The sequence below is a fragment of the Mytilus trossulus genome, chromosome 3 (assembly GCF_036588685.1).
Source record: "Mytilus trossulus isolate FHL-02 chromosome 3, PNRI_Mtr1.1.1.hap1, whole genome shotgun sequence".
NCBI classification, from domain to species: Eukaryota; Metazoa; Mollusca; class Bivalvia; order Mytilida; family Mytilidae; genus Mytilus; species Mytilus trossulus.
The window spans coordinates 16,728,892-16,756,834 of NC_086375.1; the positions used below are offsets into that span (position 1 = coordinate 16,728,892).

Consider the following 27,943-nt stretch of genomic DNA (forward strand, 5'->3'; position numbering starts at 1 on the left):
GGAAAGTCGAGTTACGAGTTAGTAAAGTCGAGTTGCGAGTTAGGAAAGTCGAGTTGCGAGTTAGGAAAGCCAAGTTGCGAGTTACGAAAGTTGAGTTGCGAGTTACAAAAGTCGAGTTGCAAGTTACAAAAGTCGAGTTGCGAGTTAAGAAAGTCGAGTCGCGAGTTAAGAAAGTTGAGTTGCAATTACAAAAATAATGTTTACACCGAATTTTCAGGTTTGATTCACATTTGATAAACAAAACATGCATGTACCCGAACTTAGTTATTCCTGTGATTGTGGGATTTGAAACAGTTATATGTGATACTTATTTATAAGAGTTTAATATAAGTTAAGTTCTTGAAGCATTTAAAAAAATGTATCCTTAATGGACGAGATCGATCTTATTTTATAATCCAATGCGTTTACACTACAACATAAAAAGAACGGATCTGACCATAAATTACCTTTTGTAAACAAATAATCCTAAAAATAGAATAGTAAAGGAAATTCTGCATTGCGCGAACTATAAGACATTGCAAAATCATTGAGAAAATAGTTTGCTCATTGGAATTTCGTATGGACTTATTAATCATTGTTTTGGATCAGACATCACCAGTCATTAAAGTGTAGACTATCGCTAAATTACGAACGGCCAATGCGTTTGAAGATGAGGATTTGCAGCAAACAAATAGAACTTATTGATTTAGAAGATAATAAAAAAATAGACGAATCTATGTTTACTTTTCATATTCCATACATCATTTTTAAACACGCCGAACATGCGCAGATTTATTTTCATATCTGAATATAACATTCACCTGAAAAAAGCGATCGATATAAGCATTTACACTTGAAAAAAAGATCGAGTCAAATAAGATTGATCTTTTTAAAACTACATCGATATCTGGAAGTAGACTTTTTAAGACCGATTGAAGATCGACCTTTTCCGTTTTCATTATTCCAACCATCGTTTTAAAAAGGGTGTGTTTTTGCCGCCAAACTCAGGTAGCAATTTCCATGCAATCGTGAGAGATATGTACCATAAAAGTGAATTATGTGCTAAAATAGACAAATTTTTATTCCAAAATTGAAGTAAACTAAGGGGATATTTTGAATCCCAACCTTTTCAAGATTTTTATAAAAGAATTTTAACGGATGCATTTAATGAAACCCCAGATGCTGTTGATATAAATGACCGCAGAATTGACTGCCTCATGTATGCAGAGGATCTTGTTATTTTTTGTCTAGTTCCAAGGCAAGTTTTTCAAAAACGACTTGATAGTTTATCCTGTACTGTAAAATGGTGTTTAGAGGTCAATCTATCTAAAACCAAAGTTAATATGTTTAAAAAACCTGGAAAACTTTTAAAATAATATTTGTATTGCGAAAAAGATATAATAGAATGTGATTACAATTATGAGTATCTAGGTTTAAAATGTATATATCTCCAAGACCATATGAGTATTTGGACCGTTCGCGTACGGTCCGGACTGTATACGTATACTATTACGGTCCAACCATACACGTACGGTTGGACCGTATGAGTATACGCGTACAATCCAGCTAACCATACATGTTTTGGATTAATATGGATTAAATTTAAACAAACCTTTATCAAAATTTAGTTTTAGTTAAACAAATTGTTATTATAACAATTAGATGGATAAAGTGAATAAGCGAACTTATGAAATCAAACATTTGTTTAATTGTATATCGGATTCCGTGAATTCTATTTTGTTACTCTCACTCAGGGTGGCACTAATGCTTCCACAAAGAACATCATTTTGTTTTTACATTAACCATGTTAACATGTTTTGTTTATTTCAGTTCCTATGTATATGCATTGTTTGTAAAGTTCCTTAATATTTTAAAACAATTGTCCTCCCGCGTTATGTTTACTTCCGATAACTTTAATTTCAATGAGCGTACTGGGCTGCAATTAATGAATTACTGACATGCTAAATACAGGAGATTAACATATCAAATAAGCGTGCTTGTCTTAAATATTTAAGATTATAAAATTATTTAGTTCTATTTCAATAACTTTTTAACTTTTTATATTTATTATGTTGATCTAGCTATTATATGCATTTGTATCTCATAAACTTGGCCAATTTCTATATATAGACAGACCGTACGCGTACGGTCCGACCATATGCGTATTTTGAAAAAGTACGCATACGGGTCAGCCCGAAGCGTACGGTCCAAATACTCATACGGTCTGGAACATATGCAACTTGTCTAAACATTAACCCAACAATGTTAGATCTCTAAGGTTTAAAATGTATATTGACTTTTTAAGCATGGAAAGGGAGAGTTATACAAAAATCACTATAAGCAATATTCAAATTGCGAACTTAATCATCTTACAATCCAAGTAATTTTACTCTATAACATATATATATATATGACAACCTATTTTAATGAATGGCAGTGAAATTACAGGAATGTTCAAAACTATCTCTGCAGCATACCAGAAAGAAAGTGAATATGAATTACAGTTTACATATGAACGATTTTTTAGATGAATCCAATTTAAAATATATGAAATAGGTTAAACAAATAGTCTTCTAACTTTATAGCTGTGCTAGGAGAGCTAGATATATTCCCTTTATATTTTTCATTTGTATTATCAATTATGAAATATCGGTTTAGAATTTTTTTTAAAACAATATGAAAGATGGTTTACTATATGATACCTTCATGTGTAACAAAAACATGTTCACTAATAATATTGAATGCTTTAATTCGTCCATACACATTCATTATTTTTTTTAAAAAGCTAAAATATTCATAATTTGGAAGAAAAGCTTGACTTTGTTATCAAGTCAGTTAAGCAAAAACTTTGTTATAGTTTGGTAAAATTTTGGAACACAAAAGAATAGATATAAAGAGCAGTAAATTAGATTTTTATTTCAAATTAAAAACTTGTTTTTCGAAAGAAATGTATTTACATTAATCTTTAAACAATTTTTTGATGAAGTGTCGTCATATGTAAAATAAGAATCAGTGCCCACGATCTCAAAATAGAAAGAGACAAGATATAAAACTTTGTATATTGCAACTTGCCAAGACACAATTTTAAAGGATGTGTAAGAAATGTAGTTGAAGATTTCATTACAAGTTGTCCTGCATGTACAAAGATGATCTGTAGGGTGATGTTTTTCAAGGAGATATTTTTCAGTATTTTTGCTAATTTTTCATATCTCTCAAATAAGACAAAATTTGTTTTGTTACGTATATTTGAGAATGTGTCTATACATAAATATTGAGGGAACTACATTTGTATATTATTACAAGTCTAGATGTTAAACGAAATGTAAATGAATATATGAAACTTTTAATAATGATAATTGTAATGATTTATAAGTTCAGTTCCTGTCTTGAATTAGATGTATGTGACTTATTTAGAATACTATTTCGTTTCAACGTATAAAATATGGCAGTGGCTGTTTTGTCGACTCCCTTCGGGGCTATTTTACCAGCTCCAGTAGAATAGCGATTTATATAGAGTTTTGCTATTTTGCCGGTTTTGATTAAGTTGAAAATAACTTATAATTGACAATATCAAACACGTGAACACTATATAACTCAAGTTTAAACCTAAGTGACTCAGTTTAAAAAGTTACCCAATAATTTAAAAAAAAAAGTTCTTATAAAATCACGATGTACAATGTAGCAATCTTACCTGTAGAATGGCGCAAATATAGTTTTTACAATAGTATCTTTGACAGCTACATTTATAAAATAAAGAATAAAAACGGGGAATGAGTCAAAGAGACAGCAACCAAATCAAAATATACAATCCAACCAAAGGTCATTGGGTATACAACACAGCGAAAAATCACACACCTAGAGGGAGCCCTGAGCAGGCCCCGAAACACAATATTAGATAGATCAAGAATATAGACGCCATTCTATGCTGCTAAATATAAAGATGAACTAAATTTAAAACATATACAAGAACAACAAAGTCTTAAGGTTCCTGACATAGGACAGACACAAAAATGCGGCGGGTTTAAACTGGTTTTATTCACGCTCATGTATATCCCTTGCATCTCTAGCCAATGTATTTATAAAGACATATATAATTTTAACATCCTCAATTTTGAGTGTCACTGACAACCAATAATGATTGCGGTCCCTAACGAATATTGCCAGGCTCTGCAGCTGCCCCAAAAAGCCCACTTTAAACGAAATCTGCAGAAGGGGTGTTTTACATACCCCGGTATATGTACTATAGTTTAGTTGCTATCTCCCTTTACGTTTAATACGACGGTGCTATGTATGAAATTTGAAAATAATTAAACTGAAAGCCATCTGCTGTATTTCAAAAGGCTATCTGCTTCTTCAGAAAATACTATACGTAGTTAATATCTAGTCCATTTTATTTTTACAAGATATTCAGATAAAGTCCAAACCATAAAAATAATCAACAACACTATGTACAATTCTGAAAGCAATCATCATTCCAAAATGTTATACAGTTACACCACTAAATTAAAATATTTTAGTTTCCACATTTTTACGCAATTCGACTTTTGTAACTCGCAACTCGACTTTCTTAACTCGCAACTCGACTTTTGTAACTCGTAACCCGACTTTTGTAACTCGCAACTCGACTTTTGTAACTCACAACTCGACTTTTGGAACTCGCAACTCGACTTTTGTACCTCGCAACTGGACTTTCTAAACTCGCAACTGGACTTTTGTAACTCGCAACTCGACTTTCGTAACTCTCAACTCGATACTCGACAGCAAGTGAATCTCCAGTCCGAGACACCATGTCAGATAGCAACTATATTGTCAAATAAAACATAGACATCTTTGTTTGGTAGCAAAGTTTTACAATATTGGATGGTTTACTTTTTATACAACAGAAAAAAAAAAAATTCTAATAATGCCAATGTGTCGTCATTATCCAGACACATTTGGTGGCCAGACAATAAATTTATTTTAAGCGAACAAGTCTCTATGAAATTTTACCTTAAGATTCAATACCACAAACAAAGGTTTTGAAAAAAAAATTCTTTCCCCAAATTTTTCAAAATTTCTTTGAATTGGACAATATTCTTGCAGGATTTCTTTTTCATAATTTTTAGCTCACCTGGCCCTATTGGTGAGCTTTTCTCATCACTTGGTGTCCGTTGTCCTCGTCATTAACAACTTTTACAAAAATGTTCTCCTCTGAAACTACTGGGCCTAATTTAACCATACTTGGCCACAATCATCATTGTAGTATCTAGTTTAAAAAATGTGTACAGTGACTAGCCAAACCAATCAAAATGGAACAGATAGAGTCTATTGTAAGTAGCAAGAGTGTTCAGTAAAGTAAGATCTACAAACACATCACTATCATCAATCCTTTGTTTAATATGCACATAGACTAAGGTTTAAGAGCCTCTAGTAGGTTTTTTTCCCCAAAAATTTTCCCAAAAGCTGACCGGGTCAAAAATATTCAGGATGTTGAGCTGAATTTATATACCGGTATGCCAAAACTGTGGGGCGACTTCTTAATGAGTTATTGCTTTTAATTGACAATTTTACCAAAAATGATCATCGAAGTTTTACAATTAAATCTTCATTGTCGAAATCGTTAGTTGTCCATGTATTAGACATATTGCCCTTTGATAATGATTTTTACCATTTTTTTTGCATTTTTGCCTTGTATCTATAAAAGATATTTTGTCACAAGTTCATTTCTCGTCTACAATGTTGTTGGTTATGCACATAAACTCAGGTGAACAACACATGCTCTTAAGGACCTCTAGTTTTTCTATGAGTAATGCCCTGTAAACGTTATATTTTGGCCTAGATATCATACTGTAACAGTTTGTCATCATAACTCCACTGAAACCACACAACAAAATTTTATAAACCTTTGTAGATGGTTAATGCATACTTTGTAAATTTGCATATCAATACGAAATACAAATGTACGTCCTTTTGAACTTAAATTTTTAAAATGTGTGACCTAATATGATATATACGGGGTCTGCAAATACAAAAATACACAGATTTATTCAGAATGTCATACGAGGAGTCGGCCGCGTAGTACCGCGGCAGAGACCCGCGTTAGCCCACGACAGGCCAGCCACGTACCTACCCGCAGTAGAGACCCAATACTTCATGTTAAGTCACTAGCACATTTTGCAACAAATTTATCTTACCGACTATCTTTATTTGTTGAACTCATTTGTTATCATAACACATCTTTTTATTTCTATATTAAAGTGTTCAAGTGTTTAATTTTAAGAACCTTCTTCAATTGTTCTGCACTAAAGAAATAATGCAAACAATAACTTTTTAATATCAACAACCATACAATTTTAAACAGAACTTTCAATACCTTTAAATAATCAAACAGTAACAATGTCGTTTTCCACTACTATAGTCCAACCGTGTATTGAATTAAGCCCTGCCTCCCTTCTAACCTAATATTGAATATACTCGGTCTCCACAAGGACCAATCATTTTCCTAGAAATGTAGGATGTAAGATAAGAATTTATATCCATGTTTTTGCTTTTAAGCAATACACTATGCTGTTGCAAATAATATTTGAAGAAATTTTCTTTTTAATTTCGGAAATCTAGAGAACAAATTGTCCCCCCCCCCCCCCTTTTTCCAAAAAAAAATGTTTCCCTCAAGATATGGTCATAATCTCAATTCGAATTTCCAATGGAATTTGCAACCATTATAACCCATATAAAGACAACATCAAAGTCTTAAAATAGAAATGACATGACATTCATGGCTTAAATTAAATTACCTTCACCAGCATTTTTGAAATCGTAACTTTTAAAAATAAATTGACAGCTTATCACCTCTAGACAATACAACATTTCTTACATTTCTTTATACATCATTTAAAAGCAGTATAAGGGAGGTAATTCAAAATGTTGTATTTCCCCCTCAGGAAAAAAGTTTTATGCCCCTACACCGTTTGACCCATAACCCCCCTGAGCCATTTTTTACCATCCCTTTGTGGTATAATTTCAGAGAGATATAGACATCATTTCACAAGTAATTGTCTGGAAACTAGAAACATTCTTATTTTGGGCCCTTTGTTGGCCACTAATTTCTAAACTGTTGGGAACATAACCCCCAAAATCAACACAACCTTACGTTTGTAGTTGTACTTATACAAAGCTATTGTGAGGAAACCAAATGCCTCGGACGATGAGGACGACGACAACATGATACCAATATACGACCGCAAATTTTTATGCGGTCGTATGAAAATATAAATATACAAAACCTTTTTATGATCTTTTATAACTATCCATTTAAACTAATAGATTTGTCAGATATTGAAGTGATTATCATAACATGCCTACGTAAATGTCATGCTTGTTAAGTGTGCGATTTATCTTAAAAAGACTTCAAATCATCAAGCTTCCTTACTTTACAGGGCAGGTTTGAGATTTTTAACAAGCATACTTCAAAACTAGAGACTACTTACTTAGGTCTATGTGCATGATACCCGAGACATAATATACAAATGTGTATATAGGGGCGGATCCAGCCATTTTAAATAGGTGATTCCCAACCCTGACTGAAAAGGGGGTTTCCAACTATATGCTCCCATTAAAATACCTTCATCGTAAAAAAAAAAGGGGGTCCAACCCCTGGAACCCTCCTCCCTCTGGATCGATCCGCCACTGGTGTGTATGTTTCTGATGATACCAGCTTCCAAAGTGGACACTCTTCAAAATTGTGGACTAAAATAGAATTCATTACAATTTCTTTTTTGTTTATCTTATATGGCAGACAAGTTTTCTGTTCACAGTTTCTGCTTATTTCTTTTTTTTAGTCAATAGATATAGGATCATATAGGAAGATGTGGTGTGAGTGCCAATGAGACATTTCTCCTTCCAAATAACAATTTTAAAAAAGTAAACTATTATAGGTAAAAGACTATAAAAAAGGTATATATGTATTGTCAATTATTGTAGATTTTGGCAAAATTTGATGTATCTTGATTTTGCTGGTCATTTGCTCCTATTCTGTTCAAGTTTTTCAGATGTTAGGCAATGTTCAAAACAGAGTGTCGTCTGCCAATTTTGGAAATGTTAATCTATTTATAGATCTGGTCTTGTTGATATTTATTCTTATTTAAATTTTCATATATGTATTTTAGATTATCAGATATTTGGCAAAAGCGTAAAAATTACTAAAATCATCATCAAAGAGTATAAACTCCAGTATGATAATTGTCTATCTACACCAAAACGACCAGACAACATCTCTTAAGGTTTATGTACCCTTCTGTAGCCATTTTTGTACGAACTTTTCAAACTTCAATTGTATCAAAATCACAGGTATAATGAATTATAGAGATATGCCATTTTGTACATATTCCCAGGGGAAACTTGATATCAAGCATTATTTTTTACTGTTCCATTGCATTTAATAGCAAAAGAGGACTTTGTGGCAAATAAATCAAGATTTTTATAGAAAATCCACAGCCTTTATCCTTGTACTCTCATATTTGGCAATTTGATGACTGATAGATATAGGATTATTGCATGCAGTGCTAGCATTGATTTCCTTAAAAAAAGTTTATAAATGTAGTTATTGGTTAAAACAAATATAAATATGGCCAAAATCAAGTACACCTTTAATGGTGCGCTCGACTTTAGTGACTCAGCACGAGGTATTTTGGAATTTACAGGTTGGTTAGAACTTTTTGTAAAAAATAAACACTAGCACATCATAGAAAAGCAAGTGAGTAATCTATGTTTTAAATTTTATTACTAAAATCTCTTTATTGAAGGCTGTGGATTTTCTATAAAAATCTTGGTTTATTTGCCACAAAGTACTCTTTTTCTATTAAATGCGATGCGACAGTAAATAATAATGCTTTGCATCAAGTTTCCCCCTAGCATATGTTCAAAATGGCCTGTATCTATTATTCATTATGTCTGTAGTAATGATACAATTGATGTTTGACAAATTCGTACAAAAATAGCTATAGAAGGGTACATAAACCTTAAGAGTAATTGACCTTAAATAACGAATTTTACCATTTTTCTTCATTTTTATACGACCGCAAAATTTGAAAAAAAATTCGTTGTATATTGCTATCACGTTGGCGTCGTCGTCGTCGTCGTTGTCTGCGACTTCATCGTCGTCCGAATACTTTTAGTTTTCGCACTCTAACTTAAGTAAAAGTGAATAGAAATCTATGAAATTTCGACACAAGGTTTATGACCACAAAAGGAAGGTTGGGATTGATTTTGGGAGTTTTCATCCCAACATTTTAGGAATTAGAGGCCAAAAAGGGCCCAAATAAGCATTTTCTTGTTTTACGCACAGTAACTTTAGTAAAAGTAAATAGAAATCTATGAAATTTTGACACAAGGTTTATGACCACAAAAGGAAGGTTGGGATTGATTTTGGGAGTTTTGATTCTAACAGTCTAGGAATTAGGGGCCAAAAAGGGGTCCAAATAAGCATTTTTAATGGTTTTCACACCATAACTTTAGTATAAGTGAATAGAAATCTATGAAATTTAAACACAAGGTTTATGACCACATAAGGAAGGTTGGTTTAGATTTTAGGAGTTTTTATCCTAACAGTCTATGAATAAGGGGCCAAAAAGGGGTCCAAATAAACATTTTTCTTGGTTTTAGCACCATAACTTTAGTATAAGTAAATAGAAATCTATGAAATTTAAACACAAGGTTTAGGACCATAAAAGGAAGGTTGGTATTGATTTTTTGGAGTTTTGGTCCTAACAGTTTATGAATAAGGGGCCCAAAGGGTCCAAAATTAAACTTTGTTTGATTTCATCAAAAATTGAATAATTGGGGTTCTTTGATATGCCGAATCTAACTGAGTATGTAGATTCTTAATTTTTGGTCCCGTTTTCAAATTGGTCTACATTAAGGTCCAAAGTTTCCAAAACTAAACTTAGTTTGATATTGACAAAAATTAAATTCTTGGGGTTCTTTGATATGCTGAATCTAAAAATGAAATTAGATTTTTTATTATTGGCCCAGTTTTCAAGTTGGTCCAAATCTGGGGTCCAAAAATCAAACTTTGTTTAAATTTCATAAAAAATTGAATAAATGGGGTTCTTTGATATGCCAAATCTAACTGTGTATGTAGATTCTTAATTTTTGGACCTGTTTTCAAATTGGTCTTCATTAAAGTCCAAAGGGTCCAAAATTAAACTTAGTTTGATTTTAACAAAAATTGAATTCATGGGGTTCTTTGATATGCTGAATCCAAACATGTACTTAGATTTTTGATTATGGGCCCAGTTTTCAAGTTGGTTCAAATCAGGATCTAAAATTATTATATTAAGTATTGTGCAATAGCAAGAAATTTTCCATTGCACAGTATTGCGCAATACCAAGAAATCTTCAATTGCACAGTATTGTGCAATAGCAAGTCTTTTCAATTGCACAGTATTGCGCAATAGCAAGACATATCTAATTGCAAAACATTGTGAAATAGCAATTTTTTTTTTAATTAGAGTTATCTTTCTTTGTCCAGAATAGTAAGCAAGAAATATCTAATTGCACAATATTGGGCAATAGCAAGAAATGTTTTAATTGGAGTTATTGTTCTTTGTCCAGAATCAACTGAAATCTTTGTTATATACAATATACAATGTATATTCATTTTTTACTACCATCTGATAGATTAAAACAATCTTTACCATTCAGTGATAACAAGCAGATTTTTTTTACATCTTAATATTTTATGATGTATTTAAAAATGAGTAGTTATTGTTGCAAACTCCATTAGAAATTTTACTTGAGATCAGTTTTGGAATAAGGGAAAGGGGGATGTGAAGAAAAAAAATTGGGTTCAATTTTTCTCATTTGAAATTTCATAAATAAAAAGAAAGTTTCTTCAAACATTTTGTTGAGAGGATTAATTTTCAACAGCATAGTGAATTGCTCTAAGAGAAAACAAAAAAATTAAGTTCATTAGAACACATTCATTCTGTGTCAGAAACCTATGCTGTGTCAACTATTTATTGCCTATCATCTAGTAATATAAAATGGATAAAGAGGAACTGTAAATAGAAAAAATCTAATCATCAAGACATGAATTACATAGAAGTAATTTTTTGTGCAAATAGTACATTGAATGAGATTTAACATTTTTAAGCAAAGAAACAGATATTTTTTTTAGAGGGATTGATAATATATTGATTCGATCCTGAATGGTCCAAAACAACCAAAATGGCATGTCCCTAGACCGCCTGTTCAACATTCATCTTTTGAAATATCGTAAAAAAATGTAGAAATAATGTTAATTTTACTTAATATGAGTTCTTTAATAATTCAAAAGTATGTTTAGAGCCAACATATTTTAAAAGACAGCTTTTAACATACAATTTTTAATTTCAGAAGGTGTGTCCCTGACAAAATGTCCACTACGAAACAAAGTCATTAAAATTGCTAATAAACAGTTTTATGAAATCAATGTAATTTTGTTTGCAAGAGATATAAACATTACCGGGTCTTACAAAAAAGTGATGCTTTTATAACGGCAATTAAATTTTTGGTAAGAAAAATTGAGCACATCAAATGGACCAGAATGATGCCGTATTTTTGTTAATGTCCCGACTACGAAACGGGTCAAATCTACTTCAGTATCTGGTTTTAAAATTATGAAAAAATATCAGTTTACAGCTTAATACATGCTTTGATGAATACAATCAGTTTTGTTACTATAGCAGAGGCCCTCATGCCATATAGGGATTGTGGGGGGTAATAAAACATGTAAATGTGTCCCCTACGAAACAGTCACCTACGAAACAAGTATGAGAGGAAAACGTTTCGTGCTCGACCACTAACATGCAGTCTTTTTTACTTTCATATTCGTGCAAAACAAATAACAAGGGTTAGTTTCATGTAATTTTTAGTATATTTTTATTAACATAAAATAGGGTTGATGTCAACTATATGTCCACTACGTAACATGAGTTGAACCTTTATATGTGAAATACTGTCTAATCTTTTTTGTTAAAAAAAATGGTTCTCCAATTTAAAAAAAAAATTTAGATTTTTCTAGTATATAAAGAAAACAAACTGAAAAGTCTATAGGAAACATTTAAAATTGCAATAATATGTGTGTTTAGAAGCAAAAGTATCCTACGAAACAGTACACAAATTATGAAAATAATACTATATCAAAGAGTATTAAAGATTGCACTTTTTGTTTTCAAACAGGTCTATTATAGATGTATTCAAAATAACTCTTGAAATGAAATTTTAGACTAGTTGATTTACCAAGTTTTTATGTCTGAAAATTACGCTTTTTTGAAAAACGCCAAAATATGTGTTAACTGGAGTTATTTGACCTTAAGTAAATCCAAGTATTTTTCATTGTTAAATCAAATCATTTTCATGTCTATTCAGAACTTTGCAAACTTCAAGAACTCTTAATTATGTTTTAAAAACTATTTCTTTCTTGTTTAATTTTTATGAAATGAATCGCAGGTCTTTAGTGTAATCCTTTAAGACCGGAAACTACTTTTCAAAAACGAAAGTAGAGGGAATTCCAAGAATCGAGAAAAAAGTGATACATTTATTTTACAGTTATTTGTTGGTAAGTTGTGTTCGTAAATTGATTTAATGTTGATTAAACTTTAGATTATTTAACTATATCATGAAATTTACATCAAATTACGGTCAGTAGAAAGAAAACTACTTATCTTGACTTTAGCTCGGTAAAAACCTATAAATTATTTTGGTGAGAGACGCTATACTAAATAACATATTATTATCATTTTATGGTAAGCGAATACTAGAGTAAATATTCTATCACCACTAGGATGATTGTTGCCTAATTTTTCTGTTCTTTTGGGGAATTTTAAACACCTAATAATATCATGACAAATTAAATATCTGTCAGCTTTAAATATGTACATTGAAAAAGAAAGTAGAAGAAAATGTAAATAGAGACAAATCTCCATCCAAGTATCAATTTACAAAAGTAAACCCTTATAGGTCAATGTACGGCCTTCAACAGGTTGGGAACAAACCCTCTGCATGGTGGTTACACCTGTATCACAGGCACTTCTCTCAGAATTTTTTTTCCTATATACCTTATTATAACACAAGGTACTTAACTTGCATTTTAGAAAAATGTTGGGTGGTGATGAAGTTCCGTTATATGCCGCTTTATAGGCTGTTAATCTCACTAAAGCTTGTTTTATCGTAAATCTAAATTGATTTATCTTTACAATGGTGTATAACATGCCTACATTTATTGTCAAAATCATCCGTAGCAATCCTTCCAAAGTATGTCAATCGTTATAATTTTGCAAACCGCTGAAGAATTGGCAATAAACGCGTCATGCTCCTTGTATATCTCGGTTTCCGATTGGTCAATTCAATGGGAAAGTCTAAATGATTCTCAGAGTTATCTGATCTTGTTTCATTTCATACGTAAAGTCAAGAGAGAGTCTTAAAGACATTGACGTCATGGGAAAATTTGTAACTTATTAGACATACCACAAACAACACTTGTTAGATTTTTTTCACGGTATATCATACAATTTTACTAACTCTATGATAAGTTCTATTCATACGAAAACTAACAGGTTTTTTTAAAACGATTTTTATAATAAATCATTTACTGCGGCCGTTTATTGTCAATTCTTCAGCGGCTTGCAAAATTATTACGATTGACATACTTTGGTAGGATTGCTACGGATGATTCCAACAACAAATGTAGGCATGTTATACACCATTGTATAGATAAATCAATTTAGATTTACGATATAACAAGCTTTAGTGGGGTTGACAGCCTATAAAGCGGCATATAACGGAACTTCGTCACCACCCAACATTTTTCTAAAATGCAAGTTAAGTACCTTGTGTTATAATAAGGTATATAGGAATTTTTTTTTCTGAGACAAGTGCCTGTGACCTGTAAAGAGGGATAATCCTTCTACAGAGGGGTAAAATTATACCTCTATATTTAAATCAAAATAGGGCAGAATGGCATTCTCTACTTATTATCGCAGTAACCTGCAACAGTTGATGCACCAATTGATGTACTTAGTTTAATATGCACATGCCCAGTTTGCTGCTTATCTGACTAAATATAAAATCTATTGTTCACCATGATTAAAAGCTGTGATGATCAGGTAAATTCTACTCAAATACGCCTGACTGAACAGAATTTCTAATGTTAGATTTAACAGGAAATTTAAAGGTCAACTATTCCTTTTGATGATGATCAGGTGTTCAGATAAGTATACAATAGATTGCAAGTTTTGTCACTTTTATAGCAGAAAACTGGTTATCACAATTTTTTGTAAAGTGTATATGTTGATTCATATAATGCTAGAGGTTATAGCCAATATAACTAGAAAGTGCCGATCTGCCCTAATTTGCTTTAAATCCAGTGCAAACAAAAATACCCCTCTATAGAGGGATAATTTTATTCCTCTAAAGAAGGATTATCCCTCTATACAGGTATAATCACCATACAGGGGGTTTGTTCCCAACCTATTCAACACGGAGCCTTGGCTCACACCGAACAACAAGCTATAAAGGGCCCCAAAAACAGTGTAAAACCATTCAAACAGGAAAACCAGCGGTCTAACTGCCTATTACCACAAAACTCAGCTCAAGTAAGAATTTGGTAGAGTCACTTTTAACAATCTTGAGTTATATCCCCTTATAGCGTTATATACAAGCGTGGGCACATATCATATGTGTCCCATGGGACACAGATTTCACATTTAATTCAATTTTTTTTAGAATCGAGAGAAAATACTGGATAATATCAATTTGGGAATTTTTTTGTTTGTCTCAAAGAGAAAATAAGGTAATGTGGGTGTTCGTATTACTGAGGCATGCATGATCTGCACAACATATTTATTAGTCCCCCTACCGACCAAGTGGAAGGGCACTTTAGGATTGCACTCTGATCGTCTGTCTGTTCGTCCATATGTCAATCTGTAAGTTCAGGAAATCAGTTTCCCAGACTTTTTTCATCATGCTTGAAGATATTTATTTGATATTTGGTGTATTGTTTTATCATGACAAGTTACAGGTGAATTTTTAAACAGTAGGTGTCTAGGTGACCATGTATTGCACTATGTATTGCCATGCAATACTTACAGAATGCTTGTTATTCTAGTCTTTTAGATGATTTAAGTTTCAAACTTAAAAATGGCAGAACCAGCTATTAAGTACGAGTCAAAACCAGGGGAAGGTGAAGGAGAAGCTTTTATACAACAAGATCCAGATAATCAACAGCAATCAACAAGTGGAGCAAATGATGGTTCACCTGGTACTGGTACTGGTACAAAAAGCAGACCTAAGAAAATATTTGAAGATGGAATTGCTTCTGTAAAAGAGAATAAAGTGTTTTCTGTTTGTGTTGGGGTTGATATTGTTTTGATACTGGTCATATTTGCTGTAACCTTAGCTTGGTTGAATTTTGCACAGACGGAGATTGTAGATTTTGATCCTGCATCAGAAATGTATTGCATGAAATGCGAATATGTACAGGCATCTGCAGCTGAAAAAGCAAAGTACTTTCCTAATGCTGAACAAGTGGCAAGTGGCAAGTGTTGTGCCATAAAAGAAGGTTACATGAAAGATAGGCTGAAAAAGGTATTAAATTTGTTTAAAGGAAAATATAGGAAATGTTTTTTTAATTATGTGTCCAATGTTTGCCATGTTTGCAGATTAAAATAATTGATAAACAAAAGCAGTGATATAGTAGTATTCATGATCATTCATCGCATTGCTTTCAAATGGCATAAAGGAGTAGGTCCGGTAAGGGCCGATTTTGGCCTCAAATTTCTTCAGGTTCATCTAACAAAAGATTTTGAACACTTTTAAACACTTAAGTGTCTATTTCATATGAATCAATTAATTAATGTGAAAGATTTTTAAAATGCCTGTTTCAATTGATTCAATTAGTTTATGTAAAACATTTTAACTGAGTTAGTCATTAAAAACGCTCCGATTCAAGCTTAAATATGAAAAATCTATCAAATATGCCAAAAAACGTCACTTTTCAGATAGTTTTTGTCAAAAATGAAAATGGCTGCATCTGTGTTCATCCTCAACCTTTATATATGTTATGTATTATCATCAAATACAACTTACATTTCAATATTATGAAGGAACACGAATGCGACCACTTTCATTAAGAAGGTAACCATCTAAAATTTAACTAAATGCTAAAATTATGAAGATTTCAGTAATTTAGCATGGCTTAATGATGCTAGTACCCGATATATGTGCATTGTATTGTCAAAAACAGCACATATTTATGAAGCAGAAGCATTCTACTTTCCAGTAAATAGCTAAAAGATTACATTTTCTCAATTTTGTAAAACTGCTATATTTTGGGGCCTAAAAGGGGTCTTACTGAACCTACTCCTTTAACTTCATCATTTTCTTGAGCAGATCATATACAAAAGCTGGCCTGAAAATTTCCTGATATACAGTACATTACTGGTATATGATGTATGTCTTGTACTTAAAATTTATAAGAGTTCATACAAAAATTTAAGAATTTTTATAAGAGGTAGAAAATAAAATGTTATAAGAAATACAGCTTAGGTCAAACTTAAGTAACTCTAAAAAAAATTAATTAAGCTGTTTTTGATTCCTGACATATTTATATATAGAATACAATTATAATTGAAGTTACAAGAAATCAGCTAACAGACAAATGGTTACAGCTGTACAAAAATGTTTAGTGTAAAGGTACAAGTAGATATCTAATGATCAATTATATCTCTTTAATAAGTTCCCTTTTACATAAAACAATTACTTAAATATTTTTCAGAAAGTGGAAAAGACATTAAATGAAGAATACAGGGAAAGTAAGTTAATACATTTTTATGCCCCCGCCGTGGCGTAGGGTGGCATTGAATTTTATCATTGTCTTGTCTGTATGTATGCCCTTCTGTACGTATTTCCCAAGATTGGTTTCCGTTCTCTAACTTAAGATTGCCTCAACCAAATGTTAAGAAACAAATACACATTGCTTATTACCACAAAACATAGTTCAAGTTTGAATTTTAGTGGTGTCACTTTAACTGTTCTAAAGTTATGCTCCTTGACAAATGGAAAAATTGCTGAATTTTTTGTTTCCGTTCTCTTATTTATGATAGCCCTAACAAAATGTAAAGCTTATACACAATGCTTATTCCCTCAAAATCAGATCAAGTTTGAATTTAGGGGGTATTACTTTTATTGTTCTAGAGTTGTGCCCCTTTACAAATGGAAAACTTGCTGAATATTTTTCGTCTACGTTCTCTAACTTCAGTTTGCCTCAACCAAATGTTATGAATCTTACACGAAATTGTTATTACCATACCACAAAACTCAGTATAAGTACAAATTTGGATAGTGACACTTTTCCATTCTTCAGTTATGTCCCTTTATAACTTTACATAATATGCAAGTGGGGGCATCATCTGTGTCCCATGGACACATTCCAAATTTATGTTTTCATATCTCGCTAAATTAATGTTGGATCCTTGTCTGTCTGATACCTGGTCCTTGATTTTGGTACTTTTCCATCATCTTTAGTCATTGCTTTTTCTGACTCTTAAACTAATCAGCAGAGAAAACGAAGGCTGGACATGCAATTAATAAAGTTTTTACTGAGTACCTTGTAATTGACAAAAAAGTAGATGGATACAATTCTGAGAAGGCAAGCCAATTGATTTTCATGCTATAAAGAATTTATAACTGTAAACTTTTTATGTTACATTTAGCATGATTTGGGAAATATAAAACTATAAACATTTTAACTCATATTGCTGTGAGGTAAATGTCATAAACAATTGTTTTTTTAACAGCCAGAAATATTTCTTATCATTAGGTAGTTCTTTAAAATTAGTACAAAAAGTGATAACTTTATCAAATAATAATTTCCTTCATTATATTACTGTAAAATGGGTCTCATCTTCAATAGAATTTGATCCATGTGATAAGCAGTGATGATATAGTTGTTGAGTTCTCTCTGTGTATTTTTTTACTATATCTATCTTTCTCAATTCTAAGATCATGAACACTTATTCTCATTTTACATATAGCTCTTCTTATACTAAAATCTTTAATTGATAAATAAGCCTCCTTTACAAAGTCAGTCTTGAGGTTGAATTTATTTTCTAATTTACTATTACCTTGTGATAAGGTTTCAGATCTTTTGACCAACCAAAATGTTTTAAAACTATTACAAAGTTTACATTTTACAAATTTAATTAATTTATTGAGCTTTGTATCTAAATTTTGTATATCAAGTGATTGAAGTACATATCTCATAGATGAATACCAACAATTAATGTTTTCTGCATCTAAACTTTTATTACAAACATATTAAGTATCATAAAGTAACCCTTCATAATTTATGAAACGGCCTATTGTTAACTTGTTCTTATTCTAAAATATTTGCATTTTGCAATGAGCAACTAACAATGTTAATATGAAGATTATTCATTATAAATTTGTGTGAATGTTTGTTTTGGTTTATTTGTTTGCTAACATTTTTGTTTTTAATTTCTTTTACCTATACATATAATTACATATTTCCATTGCAGAGCCTCTGTTCCAATTGTGTCTGAATTCTACAACAGCAGAACACCCAAAGGGATATGGTCAGATAAGAAGTGTTAGCCAGGCACAGGGAAATGGTATGTACGATGCACATTTTTAAAATATCGTAGGGTCTAAAAAAAAAATTTATTTAATATAAGATTTATCTACAATTTTCTATAAATAAACTTTATCTTATTCTTAATAGAAAAATTGAAATAAAAAAATCATTAAATGGGGTCACCGTTCATTTACTCTCACAATCTGCCTTCGAAAGAAGCATACAATTTTGTTAATGTCACTTTTTTCTGTTGAACTAATAGGAGAAATAGCGGTAATATCGAAATAAAAAAAGAACTAAATTACAGAAATCGCTTAAATTTTACAATTATTTAGTTTATGTTCAGCTTATTCGAAAACAACAATAAAAAATATAGGTCACCGATGAGTTAAAAAAGATTTTCCAATTTTAATGCCAAAAAATGGCATTTTTACACCAAAGGGAGATAGTTTGGGGCTTATTCAATGATATCTACATTTTAAAAGTCACCTGGGGCCAACACCAATTGATTTTTTGGAATGATTCTTGTACCATATGATAAAGTAACAACTACTAAAGGAAATTAATAAAATTTGTAATGAAAAAAAAAGTAAATGTTAAATTTTTTTCTGAAAATCTTATACCCGCGAGCCTCCTTAAATCAACACAAATCAAATTCACATATTTGATGTGTAAGATTGCTTGAAGAAGTGTTAGTATTCTATGAAAACAAATAAATTCTGAAAAGATTTCTTTCAATCATCACACTTGTCTTCAGATATATTTCATCCTGTTATTTTAATGAATTTACAGAAGTTTACAAAATATTTGCCACTGAACGTTAAGCAACCAACAATAAGTCAGAAGTTTACAGTTAAATGTTAAAATATTTGGCATAGAATTTTTTCATTAATAAAGATGACTTTATTCCACTTATCTCATTTTAAGCAAAATTTCAATCAGATAATATTAAAATCTTGACTAATCAAATTGAGAATGGAAATGGGGAATGTGTCAAAGAGACAACAACCCGACCAAAGAAAAAAACAACAGCAAAAGGTCACCAACAGGTCTTCAATGTAGCGAGAAATTCCCACACCCGGAGGCGTCCTTCAGCTGGCCCCTAAACAAATATATACTAGTTCAGTGATAATGAACGCCATACTAATTTCCAAATTGTACACAAGAAACCAAAATTAAAATAATACAAGACTAACAAAGGCCAGAGGCTCCTGACTTGGGACAGGCTCAAAAATGCGGCGGGGTTAAACATGTTTGTGAGATCTCAACCCTCCCCATATACCTCTAGCCAATGCAGAAAAGTAAAAACCATCATGGTCTGCCAAAAATTGTCTAAAGATTATTCATGATTAATTCATCCAAGACCCTGTTTACACTAGTTAAAAAGACTATCTTTACTATCTATTGTAAACAGGAAAGATCAATCTTTAATTGAACTCAAAAAAGTCCACATCTAAAGGTGGATTTAAAAAGATTGTTCTTTCTTCAAGTTTAAATGCTTAGATGGATCACAAATGAGCTTTCTTCCTGTGAATATAATATTTAGTTATGAAAATAAATCTGTGCATGTTCGGCTGCAAAACACATATGTTTAAAACCAATTTTTTATCATTCTTCTGCATGGATAAATTCTATTTCTTTGTTTTTGACTTTCGGGTCAGACCTGTTCTTTTTATTTTGCAGTGTAAATGCACTATAGGTGTTAAATAAGATTGATCTCATTTGATCTTTCTTATGCAAGTGTAAACAAACTCTTGTCTTTAAAAGATCCATTGAAATAAAGATCAGTTCAATTTTCTTCAAATGTAAATGGGGTCTAAATGAATCAAAACATGGTATTTATTTTATTTCTGTATCTATTTCAGTACTTCCCAATTTGTACTTGATTAAATGGGACTTTCCACCAAGCAATCCTGATCCAGATACATTTTTAGAACAAGTTGTGTATGACAACACTGATGGATATTACCAGGTCAAGAGAGCAGGGTATTACCACATCTACAGCAATCTGGTATTTGAATTCAAGAAGGATAATTCGACAAATGTCACACCTGCAGAAAGTGTCATCCGCCATTTGGTTTTGAAATATAGGAAGGAATACAACATTGGAGAAAAGTTTTTGGAAGGGTATTCCACTTTGTGTCCTAATACTGGAGATACAACATGGAATTCCTTTGTTTTCGGAAATTTTTATTTGGAGACCACAGATAAGGTCAAGGTCTTTGTTAATAATCCTGGTCATCTGGCTATAAAAGGTAACAGTCCAGGTGGCATTGAGAAGGCCACATCTTACTTCGGGATGTATTTGATTTAAATGAAAAAGAATTCAGGAGGGTAGTTTTTAAAAGAACAATAAAATTTTAAAACTTTTGAAAGGGAGTTATGGGGGATAAACCTTGAGGTGAAAGTCAAAGTGGTCTGGATTTAAATTTAAAAAACAAAAAAAATATGATAAGAAGCATTTTATCCATTCCTTCATATAATCTTCAAATTATGGTTTTGGCTAATGATTTCTTTGACTACTCTTTATTTAATATTTTACTTCTTTTCAGTAAACTTTTGAGTAAATCTTTAGCTTTGGTGTGGTTCTCTTGATTGGATAGGAAGGCTTTCTATAACAACTGGAATTTAATGGAAACATTTTGTTACTATTATTTGCTCCTTTCAGAAAGATAGTCAATAATTGTGAAGTATTTTAGTATGGGAGAATAATATCTGCCAAGTAAAAAAAAAAAAAGGGAGCTGTTTTTGATATTGTCAGAAATGTTTAGAGAGTTTGAGCTCCTAAATTCAGCATTTTATGGATGCAGAAATTTTCTTATATTAGTACCTACTATGAGTTGAATGGTAACATCTTTTTATGTGTAACATTTTTGAATCAATTTGAACATTTCATACTACAGAACGGAAGAAAGTAATATTGTAACTGCTTATTGTAATAATTGAAAAATGTTTGAAAGCAAATTGTTATTTTAGTAACCGTAAGCTTACAATACTTCAGAAGATATGGAAGCCTAAATTTAGATGCATAGATCATTATATTATATTCTCACATATTATTTATATTATATTGTGTCTGATTAAATCTGAAGACAAAAATAACCTGACATTTGCATGCATGCTATCATTGTAGTACAAATATTTTAGTATAAACATATATCATTATACATTCGAATATACTTGAATGATATGAGAATGAAAAGTTACTATTTAAAGTATATATATTTGTTATTTAAATCAGTCTTTTTCAATGTATGAAGGTCACTTGATAATGACAGAGCATTTAGTTAAATCACAAGAAATGATTTTTTTTTTACACCTTGATAATGCTCTTCATATAAGCAATGCATGTAGTTATCAAAATTTGATACTGTAAAATTTAGTGTAAAAATTTATATTTATAAGCAGTAACGTAAAAGATGGCAAAAGAATAAAAGATGTAATCATTTTTATGTGAATCATAAGGAAAAAAGAAATATATAATTTAGTGCCATATTTTTTTTCACAATGTAATTTATAACTTTTGAGTGCCATATTATATTTGTTGTTGTTATTTATATGTAAGTTTTGTATTAATATTTTAATATTTAAACTACAAAATCAAAGATAAGAAATCCATTTCTATCCTTACCTGATTTGATTTGTTAGCTATATTCTAGTTTTTCATGAGTATTTTTTTTGTGCATTCTGTGACACCTTTCTTTATTATCTTATTAACTGGAATTTTAAAGGGAAGTTGAAATATGAAAATCATATTATATTGCTGCATATTCATTATATCATTATGACTTATTAAATTAAACTTATTGCAAAATTGTGTAACTGCAAATAAAAATTTCTTTTAATTATATTATTGACTACAAAGTCAGTGATTTTTTTTTTCAAATCAAAAGTTGAAGTTATGAATTTTATATATGCATAATAGAAAATTAGGATTAGCAACTATAAAGTTGTTTTCTTGTTTGTTTTTGCTTTTTTTTTTGTTATTAATTTTTTTATTTTAGTTGTTTTAACATAGATTAGTTTGAGTTAAAAGTTAATAGTAATTACACAATATAAAGGACATCAGAATCAAATTGCACCTGCTTATTCATAGGTACCCGTAAAAATGACCTTTGAAAGATCAATGATATAAACAAATTTCTTAGAAACTCTTGAGTAGGTTTTGTATAAAGTCATTTAGAACATCAGCATTATACAGCTATGTATATTTTACTATGAGTTTTTAATTAACAATTTGAGTACCTATTTTATTATCATTGTTGACTGTTGGCGGCTCAATTCAATTGGATTATTTTCCCTTTTATATGTTGAATTTTTCTCAAGGAATTTTTTTGAAAAGTTGTATATTTCATAAATTTTATTTTAGACTTTCAGAAATAATTTGATATCCTGAACTTGAGCTGCTAATGCACATCTGTATATATTCCTGGTGCATATTGTTGTGTATTTTATACATATTTGATATAGTGATATAATAAATGTTTAATTTTTTTAATTGCTTCTTATATTTTATAATAATACTAAAATTCAGGATTTGGGATATATTTAGTTATCTTTTATGATTATTTTTTATCTTCTTCTTGAAAAGGAAAACAACAACTGCGAACCTTTTAAGTTTACCATAAATTATTTAATATTTTGCAAGTTTTAATTAATTCAAAAAATTATTGAGTATGGCTATAATAAGAAATCACATTCAAATATGTTCTAACAAAATTTCAGTTTATAGCATTGTTGAATTGTTTTGATTTATGTTTTCTTAGCCATTTAACTTTATATACATGTAGTATTAAGGTTGTAACTTGTTACTCACTTTTTAATATTTGTAGCTTTATATTCAATATTAAACATTGAATTCATTTCACTCAAACATTATGTACATGTACTCAGATGCTTAAGCCTTCAGTGTATTAAACATTATACAAGAGTGTGATATGTTTGTTTTGGATTTTTTTCATGTTTTTTGTTTATATAATCCTTTGGTTTAAAAAAAAATATTAACAATTTAAAAATATTTTAATTTTTTTAAATAAATTAAACTTGTCAAAAATCAACTCTTATATCAGGATACAATTTACTCATTTAAACAAGTTATTAAGAGACAACTTTCTGAAAAACTCCTGCTTATGAGTAAGAAATAGTTTACAAAGTCTCAAGGTTCTATTAAAACAATTTTATTAAGCAAAATTGTTAAATTCTAGTTTGGCATTACCTTTAGATCTCTTCCGTTTAATCAGTTAGTAGATCTCTTCCGTTTAATCAGTTAGTCAAAGTTTGTATTACTGGTAGGTTTCGGATTTCAAAGTTTGGCCTCAGCTATCACTGAAGAGACATAATTGTAAAAATGGGCATCATATGCAGTAAAACTAGTACTGATCATGTTATTTGGACTTAATTAGAAATGACTTAACAAAAGTGCCTGATAGTTTAAATTTTTATTGAATTTTCCAAATGTATACATGATACATCTGATTTTGATAGCTTCTAACCTTTAGCATTAAATTGTTTAAAAATAAAAATAAATAAAAATTGAGCTTTAATATATTGTTAGTTATTGTAGTTCAAAAGTTAGTTAACACTCTTAAAATATTGGTCTAACGCTGGTGTAAAAAAAAAAATATTTATATATGAGTTTCTTGGTTTTGACAATTTTACAAATCAAACTTATTATTACTTGTGGTTTAAGTGCAATGTTTCCTACAGCAGCTACTTGTCATGTATTGTACATAACAATTTGCAGAGTGAATAAAATATAGACAATAACTTTTTTATTTTCAGTTATTTTTATGCCTATTTCTTTTTTATGGCTATGCATTTTATATCATCCACTCACCCATAGCGAGGGTAGTTTTCATAGGAGTCCTTTCTGTAAAACCATTAACACTATTAAAATTGAGATTTTGTTTGAACTGTATTAAATTGCTGAACTTAGTTATTCCTAGAGCTCATGATTTTGCACCTATTTACCAAAGATTGACCCTGCTGTAAAGCCAGTTAAGCTCTTGAAATTCTGGCAATAGGTCTGCACCAAAAGGAAATTGATATTTTTTCAGTTCCCTTTTCTAACTAGAGACTATAAAGAGCGTATGTGGCTCACCTGGGTCTATGTGCACATTCAACAAAGGGCACTCTCCAACATTGTAGACAAGAACAGAATTTATGACAAAAATGTCAGCTTTGTTTATCTTGTTTTGGTGATCATTTATTCAGTTTAGTTACTCTCTATATTCTTTAATTCAAAACAAAAAAGAGGGTGAGGTGACCTAAAAGTGGGATAGTGCAAAAATTAATAAAACTTATGTAGAAGTTCAGGCTTCTCAAAATAATACTTTTGAACAAGAGTACACCTAATTTGACACCAAGAGCAGATTATTTTTTTATATTGAAAAAAATAAAAATGCATTTGCTGAAATGCCTTGCATGTTATACTTACCATAGAAATTCTATAATATGTAGGTTTTACCACAACAACATTATCAATGATCTACACAAATGAGGTCACTGTAAGTTGAACAATGCCCGACAGTACAGAGATGTACTCCTTACTGCCATTTCATACACCAAATGTAGTACTCTTACTGCTAAGAGGGGGGCAATACCTTTTTGTGTTAACCTATTATGGCCTTTTTCAAGGTGTTGTTAACTGTTATCTGAGGTCAATTTAAGCTGTTTTACTGTTTTCAACCCTGTTTGTTAAATCAGCATTTTTGCTTTTTTTGTTAACTGTTTTTTTGCCAAAATCGAGGTGTAATGATGTATAGCAAGAGACGCTTTTCCTGTAGATGCAACAAGTCTCCCTGTTTGGAGTAAATCATTGGAAAGTGTTCAATTTATGTTGTTGTGTCAATATCTCAGATACTATATGCAAATGGGCCACCATAATTGTTGAATGGTAAGTTTATAAGGCGTACTTGTCTGGCTGAAAGGGTTCATATGACTAGACCTCATTTTCATGTTTCATTGAACAATGAAAAGTTTTTCCAAATTTGTCTTCAAGCAATAGGGCAACTAAATATGTTGTTTGTTACGATTTTAAGGTGTACATGTCTGTATGGTATGGTACATATGACCTTGACCTCATTTAATAAAAATGAGGTCAAGGTCATATGAACCCTGTCAGCCTTCATTGATCATTGTTAAGATTTTATGATTTGATCAGTTTCTCAGGTACTATAAGCAGAGGGGGCAAAAGTGGTCCCTTAGCATGTTAACAACACGGTCATGCACCACTCTCCATTTGAATCCGCACTCAGTCAAAAGGAGTAGGTCCGGTAAGGATCGATTTTGGCCTCAAATTTCAGATTCATCTGACGAAAGATTTATACCACTTTCCAAACACTTAAGTGTCTATTTCATTTGAATCGATTAGTTTATGTAAAAGATTTGAACTGATTAAGTCATTAAAAACGATCCGATTCAAGCTCAAATATGAAAAATCAGCCAAATATGCCGAAAAATTTCACTTTTCGGATGGTTTTTGTAAAAAATGAAAGTGGCCGCATCCGTGTTCATCCTCAACCTTTATATATGTTATGTATTATCATAAAATACAACTTCCGTTTCAATATTAAGGATGAAAACGAATGTGGCCACTTTCGTTTTACACAAAAACCGTCTAAAATTTAACTAAAATGCTAGAATTGTGAAGAATTCAGTAATTTAGCATGACTTTAAGGTGCCAGTACCCGATATATGTACATTGTATAGTCAAAAGAAGCACATATTTATGTAGCAGAAGCACCCTTCTGTTCAATAAATAACTAACTAAAAATTTACATTATATCAATTTGGTAAAACTGCTATATTTTGAGGCCAAAAAGGGGTCTTACCGGACCTACTCCTTTCACAATGTCAAAGTTGTCCCCAGCTTGACCTGGAGATCAATCTTCTGAAATCTCTGCGGGTTGTCTGTTCCCGTACTTTGGCTTCCTCCACCAAAATAACAGACTCCCGGTGTCCTACACGCTCCCTTGTGCGGTGTTAGGTGGGGACTGTTCTGGTGGTGGGATAATATTGTAAAGGACACATCTCCATTAATTCTAGTACATGAATCCGCTGTACCCTTGCAGTCAATCGAAGATTCGAAGGGTGTGTCTCAACTGGCGGAATCTCGAAGTACACACAATAAGAAATAGGACAAAAATAGTAAATGAACAGATGAGATGTAATGATAATCTAAAGTCTTCTTAAACATATATCTTGCGTGTGGGGACACAGACATGTTGAATTGGTAAACCAATTGTGTTACACCACCTCCAATACCACTCTTTATATGTTTTCTGTATTATTTACCAGCTCATACTATTGAAGCCACGTGTGCTTGATTGACCAATTAAACTAAAGATCATGGTAAGAAGGCATGCAAATATAAAATGCATATAAGAACCGATACATTAAAAAAGATAACCCATTGTAGCTATCAAGCATGTTCTTACTTCTATGACCGGACAATTTGGACAGTGCAATGAAATTAGTTTTTAAACAACATTTTAGTAATTCAATTGTTTTAATATATTTAGGTTTTGCATTTATTTAACTATTCTAGACTTTGTCGTAAATTTAGGCATAAGTGTTTTACACGGATTATGTGTCATAATCTTGGACAAAGGTCTTAAATGCATTTACTCTATTTTATTCATTATTCATTCTATGTGACAGTTTGGACTATAATTTTATAATACGTGTCGGACACTAATTACTCTTTTAATCTATTGTTATTTCTAATTTGTCATCTGTTAATCTGCTTAACCTTAAATTGCTTGTGCTTATATATATTGTTATTGTTTGTATGTTACGTTACATTTAGTTTGGAGTTTGTTGTTCGGTCTTGCCGGACTGCTGAAATAAAAGTTTAAGGAGCGAATCTTCCTTCTTGATTTACAAATAGTCGAATAGCCATTTCACCCGGCTATATCTGGTGTTAGGACGTACGGGCAACGGATCTTTCGGATACCTTGTTCTACCTGTGAAGCTGATCCCCAGCAAACAGAAAAATGGATACGCAGACAACCAGAAATTTTGGCCGAAACTGGAGGTACCAGATGTCTGATAATGGAGCTACCTTTCAGACCAGAAATTCAACACAACATATGGACAACTGCCTATGTAAGTTTTGTGGAAAGACTGTGAACAATCAATTTCATTTTAGACAATGTATAGCAAAAACGTCATTTTGCTATAAGTGCAGAAGTTTTGGACATTACGCCAGAATGTGTAGTTATCATAGACAACCGGACGTGAAAGTTGTCAAAGTTAAATCGAAATCAAAGTTACGCCGCGACGCAGAAAGGATGAGAATTTTCAAAGAAAATAAAGCTATGTCAATTTTTCCATGTGCCGAACTGAATACAA

General features: G+C 31.2%; 1 protein-coding gene across 1 annotated transcript; it reads left to right on the top strand.

Annotated features, from left to right (window-relative positions):
• Positions 1 to 12,449: 12,449 nt before the first annotated feature.
• On the top strand, positions 12,450 to 23,214 carry LOC134710265 (uncharacterized). Its single transcript, XM_063570548.1, has 5 exons — positions 12,450 to 12,556; positions 15,104 to 15,582; positions 16,772 to 16,808; positions 18,534 to 18,626; positions 20,455 to 23,214. The coding sequence occupies exons 2-5, from the start codon at positions 15,136 to 15,138 to the stop codon at positions 20,901 to 20,903; spliced, it is 1,026 nt and encodes a 341-aa protein (XP_063426618.1). The 5' UTR covers positions 12,450 to 12,556; positions 15,104 to 15,135; the 3' UTR covers positions 20,904 to 23,214.
• The last annotated feature ends 4,729 nt before the right edge of the window (positions 23,215 to 27,943 follow it).

What these genes read in the sequence shown, in the direction of transcription:
- LOC134710265 (XM_063570548.1), top strand. Translation starts at nt 15,136, where the DNA reads ATGGCAGAACCAGCTATTAAGTACGAGTCAAAACCAGGGGAAGGTGAA. An exon ending in TGAAAGATAGGCTGAAAAAG is followed by an intron (nt 15,583 to 16,771) that starts GTATTAAATTTG and finishes AATATTTTTCAG; the next exon opens with AAAGTGGAAAAGACATTAAA. An exon ending in AAATGAAGAATACAGGGAAA is followed by an intron (nt 16,809 to 18,533) that starts GTAAGTTAATAC and finishes TTTCCATTGCAG; the next exon opens with AGCCTCTGTTCCAATTGTGT.